At 54.8% G+C, this 14,427-nt stretch overlaps 1 protein-coding gene across 2 annotated transcripts; it reads right to left on the bottom strand.

Annotated features, from left to right (window-relative positions):
• Positions 1–80: 80 nt before the first annotated feature.
• On the bottom strand, positions 81–14,118 carry ROBO4 (roundabout guidance receptor 4). Of its 2 annotated transcripts, none has more exons than XM_059414510.1 (18): positions 13,978–14,118; positions 13,294–13,623; positions 12,908–13,065; positions 12,608–12,728; positions 12,224–12,351; positions 11,895–12,123; positions 11,523–11,635; positions 10,651–10,819; positions 10,305–10,487; positions 10,150–10,192; positions 7,351–7,487; positions 6,967–7,230; positions 3,483–3,590; positions 3,158–3,296; positions 2,779–3,024; positions 2,263–2,621; positions 852–1,058; positions 81–714 (listed from the first exon to the last, which is right to left on the bottom strand). In XM_059414510.1, exons 1-18 carry the CDS (start codon positions 14,045–14,047, stop codon positions 704–706), a joined length of 3,015 nt encoding a protein of 1,004 aa, XP_059270493.1. In that variant the 5' UTR covers positions 14,048–14,118; the 3' UTR covers positions 81–703. The 2 variants fall into 2 exon arrangements, with proteins under 2 accessions (XP_059270493.1, XP_059270500.1); XM_059414517.1 differs by lacking the exon at positions 13,978–14,118 and adding an exon at positions 13,819–13,876.
• Positions 14,119–14,427: the final 309 nt, after the last annotated feature.

Below are 14,427 nucleotides of genomic sequence, written 5' to 3'. Positions count from 1 at the left end.
TCCCGTTCAAACTCAGAATTCTTCCCATATCTCCCGGTACCCTCCCCAAAATGACGCTCTGGGGAATGAGCTCACCGCACTCAAGTCATGACAGTTTTATGGTGGTCATAGAGTCCACAGTGCAAGGAAGGGGTTTGCCCCCCATTTTCCCACCTCGCTGGATCCATGCTGGCCCCTCTGCCTGGGTAGCTAGGAAGGGGCTCACCCCTCCAGCGCTGGTCAGTGCGTCCTCCTTCCTTCTTCTACCAGGTGTGGCTGGGGGAGAGGTGAGCCTGGGGGAACGAATGGACCCCTCCTGAGAGGGGTGGCTCTGTACAGCTCCTTTCCCTCCTGCCTGTCCCACAAGCTGCTGCTGTCCTCTGGGTAGACCTCTGGCTCCCCTATCTCCTGTGGTTCAAGTGGGTGGGGAGCTTTGGGGATAAGGCCGCTTCTCAGGCCAGAAGACCTGGTTGTGGGATGGACGGAAGGAGGAGAAAGCAAGGGCGAGGAGTCAGGTCTCGATGACCTTTGGCTCCTTAAGGACTCTGGGTCTACTTTGTGCTTATTTTGTTTTGCTTTCATCTGTTTTCACAATCCCCGAAGGAGGAGAACTCTCCAGGAGGCCGGGCAAGCTGGTCCCCCAGCTGCAGAGACGCACAGGCCAAGACTGACACTCCATGGCGGGGGGTGGTTTGATTTTCTTCTTGGTGGTCTTGGGCACACTTCATGAGGAGTCTGTGGGGGAAGTCCAAGGGGAGTGGAGTTACCTGGCTGCTCCCTCTCTCCTGCCCAATAGCCTGGACTCCCTCCTGGCCCCTCCCTAGAATCCCTAGGTCAAGGTCACCCCACCAGCTCAGGAGACAGACACTTACTGGCAGCCTTGGGCTCAGGACAGCCAAGCTGACTTCTTCGGGAAGAGATCCGAGAGTCGGGGGGCCAAGGAGGCAGGCCTCTTCCCAGCTGCTGGCTGCGGTGGTTCTCCATGTCCTCTAGCCAGTCTGACCTCCACTCCCACAGCGGCAGGGAGAGGGTGGAGGTCAGGTAGAGGTCATCCCGGGGGGAGGGAGGTGAGGAGGCGTCTGTCAGGGAGGGTAGATTTATTTGGAGATGGCTAACCTTCACTCTGAGGGACCAGGTTAGGGCAGAAGGCTGAGGGCCTGCTTAAGGCATACTCTCAACCCAAAAGATAATTTAGCCCCAACTCGGCCCATTATTTCTGGGGGCCATTGGGTCCGATGGTTTCTTTAGAGAGAATAGTTCGAGCTGTTTCCTCCTAGCCCAGCTCTGGCCTTCTATCCGTACTGTCACCCTTCATCCCCCGGCCCCCACCCCAGGCATCTCTCTTTTCTTTCTGTCCTGGATAATCCTTGCTTTCCCATTTACCACAAGCCTGGTTGTTTTTCCTGGAGGCAAAGGGTAGAGTTAAGGTTCATAAGGTGGGGATAGGGGGTCTGACAGAGTATATGAGGAAGAGGGGACTCCTGGGTGGCTCAATCCATTAAGCGTCTGCCTTCAGCTCAGGTCATGATCCCAAGGTCCTGGGATTGGACCGTGCATCGGGCTCTCTGCTCAGAGAGGATCCTGCTTCTCCCTCTGCCTGCCACTCCCCCTGCTTGTGTCCTCTCTCTCTGATGAATAAATAAAATCTTAAAAAAAAAAGGGGGGGGGGCACAGGGAGCGTTGAACTACTGTCTGTTGACATGGAGATAATGGTCCCACTCTGCTCGACAGGTGAGGTTCTCCTCACCCCGATCACAGACAGGGCAAGAGGAAGGGTTTGTAAGCATAGCAGGGGGTAAGAGAGAAAAGAAAAGAACTTCCTATAGTGAGGAGGATCTAGAACGGTGGGTTAGAGTGAATAGAAGAGGTGGGAGCAATCTTTCCCAGAGACCAACATCTGGGTTAGGAGGAGGAATCTGGAGGGAGGGCAAGGGGCCATGCAATTGGCTGCTTCTGGGCTTTAGCCTTGATCATTTTGTCCTTGTTCTATGGGTGACCTTGGGCAAGTTAAAAAGCCTGATTGATTTATAGTTCCCTCATTTGGAAAAGAAAGATAAAGAATATTCCTTATTCTTCATAGAGTTGTTAATATTGAATGTATATAAAGCACTTATCCTGGGGCCGGGGACATAGTAATCATTCAATAAAAGCTCGCTGTTTTAAGGATAACCACAAAGACAATGTTAGGAAGCCTTGCCTCTTGGGGAAAAGGCTGGATTCTTCCAGGAGCTGTGTCTGTTCCAAGGGTGGAGGTGAGAAGTGAGGCAGGGTGATCTCACATACCCGTGAAGACGCAGTCCACCTCCCTGGGCTCCAGACCAAAGCCAAAGCTGTCCACGGCCATTGCCAGGGCCCGGGCAAAGTGGGCATCAGCGAGGAAGGAGCCATCCGAGGAGCTGACCAGGCTGGCTCTGGCGCTGGGGGCGTTGTCCTCGGAGGCAGAGCCCCAGCCGTTGGCCAAGGAGCCCTCACTGGGGGTGGGGGTGGAGCAGGGCCGGGGCGGGCACAGCAAGCCCCTCACTTCGGACCCCACGCCTCCTCCAGCCCTGCCCACATCTGCTAGCTCTGAGGCCGTCGGGATGCTGATGTAGCCATAGGTGACAGGGGGGGAAGGAGCCCTGGGCACAGGAGAGACACTATTCCTGGAAAAGACACAAAACGGAGACAGGACCAAGGTTGGGGTGGGCAGGCTGGCATCAGGGAAGCATTCCCGGTGAGAGAGGGCGGGGCCGGGGAGAGAGAACCATACTCCTGCCGCAGCTTATCCCCTAGTCCTTTGGTCTCCCTCAGGGAACTCACCTGGGGGTCTCCTCGCCCTCACTGAGCTCCAGGCACAGGGCCACCTCCTCAGGAGTCAGCACACTGTCCTGATCCTCCCCCAGGGACGACAGTGAAGAGCTGGACAGACGACTGGACTCTGGGCTGGGACCAGACAGGGAAGAGGCCTGGGGGCTGGAGGGGCTGGGGGGACTGGAAGAGATCAGGACTGGGAGGGGGGCTGCTGGCAGTGGGAGGGAGGAAGGCACTTGGGGCTCTGCAGAGTGCCTGATCAGGGTAAGAGAATGATGGGTGGTTAGTGCAGCCCAGTCCATCCTCCCCCAACCCCCATCAGAGATCAGCAAACGCCCCTCACAGGCCCAGTCCCCCAGCCCTGCTTCCTGACCCCATGCCCTCTTACTGCGTCTGCTGACTCTGAGCAGGGGTTCCATGAGAAGTGAGGGGTGCTGGGGGGAGAGGCCGTGAAGCCAGCTCTTTGGAGGAGCTGAGAAGCTGCGGTCCTAGGGCCCTCCAGGCCACCAGAGCCTGGGGCACAGCTCCTGGGAAACAATAGCCTGAGGGTGAGTCTGGAAGAACCCCCATCAGCCCCAGACCCCACCCCCAGCTTCCTGTCCCCACACCCCACCTCTCCAGGCTCCTCAGAGGCCAGAACAGCCACCTGCCAGGGCTGCGGGCCCCTACACCCTGCCTCACCCTCTCATTTCCCTTTTCGGGCCTCTTCTCACCGGGGCTTTGGGAAAGGTTCTTGGAGCCTCTATTCCCCAGCTCCCAGGCCCAGAGCTCCAGAGGGCGGCCAGCCCGGAGGGGCGGGGAGCTGTTGGCTTGCTGCAGCTCTGCAAGAGACAGTCGGGGGCGGGGGGGGAGCCAGGGTGGGCCTTTCAGACTCCAACCACAGGCTCTATCTTCAGCCCAACATTCAGCTAAGCTTTAGAGTCCCTGAACCCAGAGAAAAGAGGGAAGAACCTCCTTCCACCCTCTCCACCCTCATCCAGGCAGCTATGATAAGGGAGGAAGGTAGTACTAGGCTTGGAGTCAGAAGACCTGTACTCAGAGCCCAGCTCAGTTCCATGGCTGCTCTGTGACCTCAGGGATATCCATTAACTTCTGTGAGCTTTGGTTTCATTTGGGAACACTCGGTCAAATGATAATTTTGCCAATTTTAATTTATTTATAAAAACAGATTGGGAATTTCTGGTGCCTAAAAGAGACTTCGACCATTGTATTTTCCTTATAGTATACATTCCAATCTTCCTGATCTCTATACCCTCACATTGCTACTTCTCTCAGGAATTTTGGCCCTGTGAAGACAAATATCCCTTCTTTTCTTGGAGAGAATCTGTTAATTTCCATCTCTCACAATACAAATATCTTGCATGGTTCTGGACCCTGCCCTGAGAAACCCGAGTAGATCTCACTTGGGAAGAAGTGTTGGATTGTCAAGTTGAGCCAAGTGGGTGAGACAAACCTGCACATGCTGGGTGTAACAGGAAAGAGTCAGCAGAGAAGAAGAGGACCTCTAGAATAGGAAGAAGTGTTGGTCTCACCGGGGGAGGCAAAGCCCTGCCCATAGATATTTGGTAATATTTGTTGAAAGAAAGAGCAAATGGATGGATAATATCAGAGATGAAGATGTCAGCACAAGGTGAGAAGAATCACAAGATGGCGGCTACCATTTGGCTCACTTGGCCGCTTAAGAGATAGGGCTCTGAGTGAACCGTGACAGTGGAGAAGCTGAGGTAACTGAAGAAACAGACCCAGCTGTGTGCAGTGACCAAAGAGCATGCTTCTTGGTCAGGCCAAACCAGAAGTGAACCAAAAGGGTAATCGAGGGAAGAGAGTTCCCCGAGACCAGAAACCAGGAAAATAGCAAGGGAAGGGAAAAAGAAGCAGCCTTCAGATTAGTGTCATAATCAGAAACTCAGTTAGGAAAAGGGTTCCTTCCTTGGCAAAACCAGAGACCAGGCAGGACCCTTGAGGCAGAGTTGTCTAGTCAGTTCGATCTCAAAGATTTGGAGGTCACCATGGGCAGCTTCAGAGCAGGACGAGATCAAGGCTATGGCATTCACCAAGACTATCTGGACCCTGGGAATCCATGTACAGTGGCCAGACCTTCTGAGCCACTGGGATGAAAACCCACACAATGGCTAGACTTCCTCCATCAAAATTTCCTTTTGTTCCTAGGCTGCTTTGTTTTTTAAATTTATTTCCTTTATTTGTTGTGTGACCTAGGGAGTCCTGGAGGCCAACTTCAGGTGCTCTAACTCTGCTCTCAACAGCTTTGTCTCATCTAGTTCTGGCTTCCTGAATAAGCTCAGAAAAGGGGACACGTGTTGGTTGGTTGGTGTGGACAAGGAAGAGGAAAGGCCAGTCCTAGAAAAGGCCACTTTTGTCCCAGCCTGTTCTATTTCCTCTAAAGGATTCCCATCACAAAAGCCTTCCACCATACTTGCAATCACTTAGATTTTAGTTTTCAGTGTTATTGGAGCCAAGTGTGCGATAAAAATGTTATCAAGATGAGGTCAGATCTCATTGGGCATACCTGAATGGCAATAAATATTTGTTTGAATTCATTCAGTGTTTAGGACAAAATATAATGGACGAAACATGAGAGAGTGCAGTTGTGGTGGAGAAAAAAACCGAACTAAGGTCAAATAATAAGAAAAAAGGAATAATGATGTCAAGGGGAATAGCGGGGCACTGAGAAAGCTTGCCAGTGTCAGAAGACAAAGAATCCTCAGTCTTTTGGACTCAGGGACAGCAATAGAGCCAATTTCATGGCTCTGGACAAGACCATGGCATGGTCTTGCTGCTGCTGGGGTCCCGGGAACTGGAGGTGGGCCACTGAGTGTCCCCGGTGCAGGAGAGCTGCTGTGGTTGACCAGTGGGGCTGGGGTCAGGAGACATAGGCTGGAATGGGGACCAAAGCCTCATCCCAGAATTGGAACCTGTCTTAAGAATTGGCTATAGAAAACTACTCACTTCCCCCCACCCCCACCCCAGTAGTATTAATGTTCTAGAATGTGCTATACGTCATATCCAAGTCAGTATAGTTCTCCATGGGAAGGCGGGTTTTTAAAGGGGACTTTTTCAACCCCTTTTTAGCGGCTATTTCATTACCACCTAGAATTTCTAATACTATAGTTCTGAGGCAGTGCTGGAAAGAATGCCAACTTTGTTAATATTTAGAGTCATAAAATTCTGGACACTGGACAAGGTCTTAATTACTCTGAATCCATCTTTGTCTTCATGAAAGTTGGATTATATCCACTTAAAAAAAAAAAAGAATTGGCTGTAGGACATTTGTAAGGCTTACTAATCAGCACAGAAGGCGCACGAAGACAGCAGGTGGAGTGCATACCAGTGTTCAGCAAGGGGAGAAAATAGTCAGTGTTAGAATAGAATCCCTCAGGGGTGCTCCCAGAGGATGGCCTTGAGAAGCGGGCTACTTTGGCTTCAAATCGGAGTTCAGCAGCTTACAGCTTGTGGGATTTTGAACAAGATACTCATTTCTGATCCTCTTTCCCCATCAGCAAAATTAGAGAAATATTACCTAGCCAAAAGGTTGGAAGCTGTTTTTAAAGGAAATAACAAACACGTATAAGTCACCTAACATATAGTAGTTGCTGAAGAAAGAGACCCTGATTTTTTCTGTCTTTGGGAAGGCAAAGCTGGTAGGCAGAAGTCAGGAGAGATATCCAGGCAGAAAGGAATTACTCACTCTTTTCTGGAAAGTGAGTTGGGAGTCAGTGTCTGGGGAGGCCCCAGGCATAGTGCACAAGGAGATGAGGTCACTCTAGCACTGGTCACATGCTTTCAGGTTCTAATGTTGCTTATATGCTGGTCAGCCGCTCTCCTTAGACTCTGAGACCTTAGATGGCAATAGCCATCTCTCGTGTCCCCACGGCTGGCTTACAGTGGTGCTTATGAAATGTTGGCCAACTTCAAACAAATACCGAAGTCGGGCCCACGACTGCTGTGGCCAAGCGGAAACAGAGCCCAGCCTAAAGAAAAGCAGAGGCCGGCACAGCCCTCCCTAAGTGCTCTGGTGATAGTGGGGAGACCCTGTGTCCACCAGGACAGGACTGGAAGCCACCAGTGGGATACAGCCCACATCCAGCTGCGAGGCTCCCAGGCCACGTCCCACCACATTCCCACTCCTATTCCCTCCTGCCACCTGCTCCAGGCTGTGTCTCGCCTCCCCATCCTTACCCTGCTTCTTTTTGGCCTTCCAAGCCTCTGCAGGGGCCAGAGGCAAGCGGGGGGAAGCGAGGCCCCTGCGGCTGCACAGGCTGTCTGGACTGGGCCAGGGGCTGGAGAGTCGGGCCAGCTGGGGTGGGAGACGCCTGACAGCTGGGGTCTTGGGGCTTGGCCGAGCTGGGGGACCAGGAGGCAGCTCAGCGATGAGGGAACCATAGAAAGTACTGGTGTCGGGAAGCAGGGGCACACCAGGGCTGCGGGGATCCCAGGAGATCACTGTGGTAGCAACGACAGGAAGAATTATGGTGAGTGCATCCCACCCTGCGACCCCCACGCCTGGCCCTGGGGTCCCCCTGCTCCCCAGCTGGGCCCTGGCCCCCCACTGGGCATGCTCACAGGAGCCACGACAGTCTAGTGGATCCCGGCGGTCCACTCCCAGCCTGCTGCTGAGGCTGCTGCTGCTGCTTAGGTCCCGAGAGCCCGAGGTGGAACGCCAAGTGTCTGCCAGCCAAGGGGAGTCGCTGTGATCCATCCTGGGGCAATGGAGGGTGGGGGTGGGGCAGGAGAAAAGGGGGGAATGGAGAACATAATTGGCCAAGACCTCCAGCTCAGAGGGGAGCCGAGGGGTCAGTAGAGCTTTATTCTCCCTGCTTGCTAGCCCTTCACAAACTCCTGAAGATCTCTGACCTGGTGGCCCGAACTTAGTGGTCTTTTCTTATCCTGGGATCAGGGGGAGTCCAGGTGGCCCAGAACCAGGAGGCAATGAAGAGGGACAGCTATGTGCCCAGACAAAGAGGACACAGATGTGGGGGCAGACAAACCCACTGTAAAAATCCCCGTCTGCCTCAGCCTAGCTGTGTAGCCCTGGGCAGCGAGGTCTACTAGCCTCTCGAAGCCCTGGTTCCTTATCTGTAAAAGGCCACGAAATAAAGCTTTCCATATAAGGCTGATATTGTGAGTTGAAATGAGGAAATGTGAGATCACTCAGCTAGGAGCAGGAGTTTGCTACATGGATGTTGCCTTTCTCTGTCTAGTTGGTTTCCTTTTGAACTGGATGCCCTGCTGGTTGCCGGAGTAATCTTTTAAGAATAGGGATCAGAACAGAGCAAGTCTCTGCTCTTCAGTGGCTCCTGATTTACCAGGATAGAGCCCAGCTGCCTAGCACCGCTAACAGGGCTAACAGACCCCTTGGTGGGGCCTCCAGCTCCCTAACCTTATCCTTCACTCTGACCCCTCATGCACCCTATGTCCCAGCCAGAGCAAATGGCTTATCACAGGGGAACTATGACCATAGCCAGCTAGTCCTTGCTGCTCCTTTTCCCTTCCCCTTCTTACCGTTAGGGTAAACATAGAACCTTCCTCCCATGTTCCCCCACCCTACCCTGCCTCCACGTATCTTGTACGTGTTCCTGCATTTCTTTTCTTTTCCTTTCTTTTCTTTTCCTTTCTTTCTTCTCTTTTCTTTTTTAAAGATTTATTTATTTGAGAGAGAGTGAGAGCAAGAGCAGGGGTTGGGGCAGAGGGAGAGGGAGAAAGAAACTTCAAGCAGATTCCCTGCTGAGTGCAGAGCTAGATCCCCTAACCCCAGAGACCATGACTTGAGCTTTAATTAAGAATTGGTTGCTTGGGGCGCCTGGGTGGCTCAGTGGTTTAAGCCTCTGCCTTCGGCTCAGGTCATGATCTCAGGGTCCTGGGATCGAGCCCCACATTGGGCTCTCTGCTCAGCGGGGAGCCTGCTTCCCCCTCTCTCTCTGCCTGCCTCTCTGTCTACTTGTGATCTTTGTCTATCAAATAAATAAAAATCTTTATTAAAAAAAAAAAAGAATTGGCTGCTGAACCACCTGGTCATCCCCATGTGTTTCTGCGTTTCTAACACCAGATTGCCTTCCTATAGGCGCACGGCTGTCTCTCTGCTTAGAGGGAGAGTTCCTGATGGGTAGAGCCTGTGCTAAAGAAATGAAGAGACAGAACAATCAAAACGGAATCCCTCTGGGGCGCCTGGGTGGCCCAGGCAGTTAAGCGTCTGACTCTGGGTTTCTGCTCAGGTGACCTGAGCTCAGGGCTCTGAGCTCAAGCCCCATGTGAGGCTCTGCACTTAGCGTAGAGTCTGCTTAAGACCCTCTCTCCCTCTGCCCCTCCCCCCATCTCATTTTATCTCTCAATTAAGTCTTTAAAAAAAAAAAAAAAAGAATGGAATCCCTCTCAAACACAAGGGATAATGTCCCAGGGTATCCAAGGGCTTCAGGGCATCCAAGGGCTCCAGGGTAGAGCAGACAAAGCCCAGGAAGTAGCTGGAAAACAAAGGCCAGCTAGCACAGAATAACGAATAATGCAGGAATAGGGCCCAGTTAGCTTGAAACCTTGCTCTAGGCTGAGACACTGACTGCAAAACGGTAGCCCGAGGGCTGGACGTGCCCAGCCCAGAGCAGGTGTTTGATAAATTTCTGTTGAAAGATGCAGAGTTGGAATGTAAAGCCCTTCAGAGGAAATCCATTGAGATAAAGAGCAGGAGCAGATGGGCAGAGAGTTGAAGTGGTTATTTAGTGTAGAACTCAGCCAATAAGACAAAAAAGGATGTTTTCTTTCTTAGCATCATGTCTTACAGCTGCAGACTTGCTTTAGCAGCCAAAGACCCTTGGAGCAGGTGTACCTGCCTGCGGACCCTGATACTGAGAATCGAGTGAGGAGGGAGAAGCAAGACCGTAGGGGCAGAGCGCCCTCTGCTGGAACTGTGGGTGATTACTGTGACCGAGAGATCCCTCAATAGGTAGATGATCTGAATGCAAAGGCACTGTGAGGTAGACACCAAGTACACAGAGAAAATGTATACGGGTCTTCCCGTGCTAGGTATTCCCCCACATAGCAGAACGAGTCAGCAGGAGAGTCTAGCAAGTATTAGTGAGAGGTGGGGACAAGCACACCGATTAAGCTTGGGGTGTTACTAGCTGAGTGACCTCGAGCAAAGTCACTCAAGTCAGGAGTCTCGGTTTACTCAACCATCAAGTGGGGTGATAGGAACATAAATGAAAGAGAAATTAATTCTCCCTTGGAGTTCGGGAGAGATTTGCGTAGTAGGGTCTCAAAGTGCAGTGGTGGCAGTAGGAGAGATAATATTCTATCCATTTCTCCATCCCTGCTCCACTGTCCCTTGGCCCTTGCCCTTGCCACACCTCCAGCCCCTCCCCCATCTCTCACCTGTGCTTTAGGATGGCGTCCTCACTGGTGTATCTGTACAGACCTGGGAGAGGGTGAAGGGAAGGCTAGATCCAGAGTGTCCAGCACCAGGCCTGAGCTCTAAACCCCTGTATTGTTCGGCCTCGACCTCTTGGGCGTCCATCGCCTCCTCTCACCTGGGCCCAGGTGCACCCCAGCTCGGCGCCGGCGGTGGACACACACGGCGGTGCCCAGCAGCAGCAGCCAGAGCAAAACACCCCCACCAGCAATCACTTCTGGCCGCTTCAAGGTGGCCCGCAGCTGCTCCAGGGTCCAGGGACCATCCCTGAGTTCTTGGGTGGCTCGCTCCATGGTCCGCTCTGTTCAGGGATGTGAGCTCAGTGGGCAGGGCGGGTTGGGTGATGAGAGTGGGGCAGGGGTGGGGTGACAAGGGTGGGGCAGGGGTGAGATGAGAGTGAGGGGAGAGGAAGGTGGGAAGGGGGGCTCACAGGGTATGGGTGGGCTTGTGGGCACTGGCCTCACCTAAAAGGAGGCAGACAGGGCTACTGGGGGGCCCAGTCCCGGCGCCGGTGACAGCAGCCACTTGCATGCAGTAGGAACCTGGCTTTCGGGTGGCAATCTCCAGCTGGGTCTGCTCACCCGCCACTGTCCAATTGGCTAGGGGCAGTGAAGTGTTGCCTAGGCTCCAGACCTGAGGCACAAGCAGAGGTCAGCACTTATCCCCCTGCTCCATCTTAGGAGCTGAAACCTTCATCTCTGGGCATGTGACCACCCTGCCCTGCTGCTTGCCTGGGGACCTTCTGTGTGCCCCGTACGGCGGTACTTCCTATTCCTCTCTCTGTGCAGAGTGAGAGAGACTTCTCTCTAGCCTGACAGAAACAGGACCAAGGCAATCCGCTAAAATAGACACCCTGCCGTGGTTCCCAACCTTCACTGTGCTTTAAGGTCCCTGGGAGGGTTTGCTAAAAATCCAGGTTTCTGGATCCCCGAGTTTCTGATTCACGGAGCCTGCCAGGGAAGGACTCAAGGATGTGCGTTTCTAACACGTCAGGCGCTGTTGCTTCTGGTCCCAAAACCACATTCTGAGGCTACTGGCTTAGAAGGTGGGAGTCAGACATGGCCTGGTTTGATTCCTGCTCTGTTTCCCACACCCGTGACCTTGGCCTCACTTTCTGTGTCTGGAACGTGGGGCTAATAACCTGGGACGGACTGTGAGCCAAAAAGGAGATCAGGTAGGAAAGGGCTTGGCAGGGTCCGGCAAACCCTGGCTCAGTAGCAGTGAGTGTCCCTTGCTTCTCTGCGGGGGGCGGGGGAGGGCGATTCCCAGCGCCCCAAGCAAGGGTGTGAAGGGTGCCAGAGAAGAGGGATGTCCTGGTAGGACCAGAAGGATGTACCTGGTAGCCCCGGATGATGCCATTGTGGTTTTCAGCAGGTGGTGGGACCCAGCTCACAAGGACACTGCTGTTGCCAGGTTTTAAGGTCACCTCCTGGGGAGGGGCACTGGGCACTGGAGTGGGGGAAGAGAGGCTGTAAGGGATGGTGAAGGAGGGGACTCCAGGAAGTAGAGCTGGGACAGGGATGCGGTCACAGACCACGCTGATAAGAATGAGAGCTTCCTGCAGCTCAGCTTGCTGGCCACACAGCAGAAGGGAGTCGGGGAGTAAGACCCACCATCCCCCCAGACTAGAGTGGGACAGTCCAGGGGCCCCAAGACAGCAAGGGGCCAGCCAGTATCCCGCTGAGTCCTGCGGGCATCTGTCTCTGACCTTGCTCGGGCAGCCTCAGGAGCAGCACGTTGCTTTCAGGGCCTTGAGCCCGGCCGGAGGATGGTCTCACTTTGAACTCGTAGTCTTGGCCCCAGAGGAGGCCTCCAAGCTCCGCACTCTGCCAGCCGGCCAGCAGGGCCTCTGCCCATGGAGCTCCTGGGCCTCCTGGGGCCGTCTGGACCCTGAACAGGGCTGTGTAGGACTGAGCAGGTGCGGCAGGGCCGCTTACCTGGGAGACAGTCCAGAGGAAGGATGGGAGTCAAGGGGGTTTATGACCAGTTCTTCCTTGAGCTCTGGACAGGCACCCACTCCTAGGTCCTGGGCCTTACCTTCCAGCTGAGCCACACTGCGGGCTCAGGTCTGGTGCTCTTTGCCGGGTCTGGGTTCAGCAAAGTCACATTTTCCAGCTGAATGTGCACAGCCAGCAGCTCCAGAGGCTCCTTATACTTTGGGGGCTCTGTGGGGAGCAGAGGGCTGGTCTGGGGCCTATAGGCCAGAGTGATGAGACTGAGGAGTGAAACATCCCCCAGACGTGGAACAACCACAATTCCCAGGTTTCCCAGTCTAGAGCACTCCTATTTCTCCTCTAGGATGGGTAACCTCCCTTTAGATGGGGTCCCCCATCACTCTGATCCCCATCCCAGGTTAATCTGCACATACCCTCAGCCCAGCCCAAACAAGGCCCTACCTTGAGCTGACCACCCTCGCCTTACCCTGGACAGATACCCTGGCTGCCCGGCTCTCCCGCCGTCCTGCACTGTTGGTGGCCACACACATATAGGTCCCCGCGTCGCTCTTCTCTGCTCTTGCCAACTGCAGGGAGCCCCTGGAGACCTGTCAAGGCCAAGTGCTTTGTGGAGTCTTCCATGTGGGGATGGGCTCTGATGGGGGAGGGCAGCTTAGGCCCCTCCTCAAATGCTGCAGGGCACAGGGGGCAGGGGCAGGTCACTCCCTCCAGGTGTGCCCCATTCCGCTCAGGACTGGAGAAAGTACGGGAAGGGGGCCACACTTACCGTGTGCCGCCCTGGCTGTAGGTTCAGGGGTTTGCCATCCTTCCACCAGGAGACTGTGGGCTCTGGGAGGCCCCGGGGCGGCCCACAGTCCAGAACCATTGGCTCACCCACTGTGGCCACTGTATCCTGAGGCTGGGTCTGGAAATCCTCCCGAAGATCTGCAGGGATGATGGAGGGTCGGCAGGGGGGCCCTGCCTCGGTGCCTCCCACGACACTCGCCCCATTCGGCTTTACCCACATTTTCACTGCCCTGTGTTCACTCTTCACAGCCCCCCACCTCAGTTCCCCCAGCCCAGGCCTTCCCTCACAGACGAGCCCCCAGGTACCCTCAGCTCGGGCCTCAGGCCCCAGGTGTGCCCCGCCCTGCCCCCCCCACCAGGCCTTACTAGCCGCAGACAGCCGAGCGCCTCTGCTGACCACTGTGCCCAGCCGGTTGCTGGCCTCGCAGGCGTAGACACCCAGGTCTGCGGATAGGGCCTGATCGTCGTGGGCACGTCCGGAGGCCAGGGGCCGCCGCAGCAGGAGCGTTCCATCAGGCAGGAGGTGGTGGACGTCTGGAGGGGCCATGCTCAGGGGCTGTCCATTCAGCAGCCAGCGGATGGTGGGAGGCGGCTGGCCTGAGGCTCGGCAGCTCATTTTGGCGGGGCCTGCGCCCTGGAGCAACTGGTCCTGGGGGTGGACTAGGATCTGGGGTGGGGAGTCCTGGGCCATGCCTCCTGCAAGGGAAAGGGGGGGTGGACTCCACTCTGACTACCAACGGGACCCCGCAGATCCCTGAACATCTCTTCTGCCTTCTCTTGTCTGAGATAACTTCTGATAACAACCTAGCAGGGAGGGGAGAGAGCTAGCACACAGGGCGTCCAGGCAGAGCTCTTAATCTGTCTGTCTTTTTGTCTCTGTCTCATACATACATCGTCATCTTCACCATCCTTATCACCATCCCATCATTGTCCTCCTCTCTGGTCCCCCTACTGCAAAAGGGAAACAAAGGAGCAAGGGGGCCTCTTCTCCCCGAGGCCAGGCCTTGGATCAGGGGAGCAGGGTCTAGGAAAGGGGAGGGCCGCACTCACCAGTGACAAGCAGAAGCAGGAGAGGCAGAGGCCCCGGGGCCCCAGGGAGGCCTCCTCCTCCAGAGCCCATGGCTGCTCTCGGGCTCCTATCCTTGTCGGAGCGAGCACTTTGTACTGCTGCTCTGAGCTCACAGCGGAGGGAAGGAGGGGCGGGGAGGGGTGGTGGTGGTTGTTTGTGACCGAGACTCTGCCCCAGGAGGGAAGCAGCTTTGAGGAAATTCATGCTTCCTGCCTGGCCCTCAGAGCCTTGGAGAATGGGGAGGAGACCAGCAGAGAGAAACTCTGGCCTTGACCCTCTAACCATAACCCTGACTCCAGCTCTGGCCCTAAGCTTTACCTTGGGGTCGAGTCTTTGATTTCCTAAAGGTGACCTTCACACTGACATAATTCCAAGCACAGCCTTCAGCCTCTATTTAAACCTTGATGCCAACCAATCCTAGTCCCTTGGCT

Source organism: Mustela nigripes, chromosome 1, assembly GCF_022355385.1.
Source record: "Mustela nigripes isolate SB6536 chromosome 1, MUSNIG.SB6536, whole genome shotgun sequence".
Taxonomy (NCBI): domain Eukaryota; kingdom Metazoa; phylum Chordata; class Mammalia; order Carnivora; family Mustelidae; genus Mustela; species Mustela nigripes.
The sequence above is the reverse complement of the archived record's forward strand: the minus strand, read 5'-3'. Positions and strand labels throughout refer to the sequence as shown.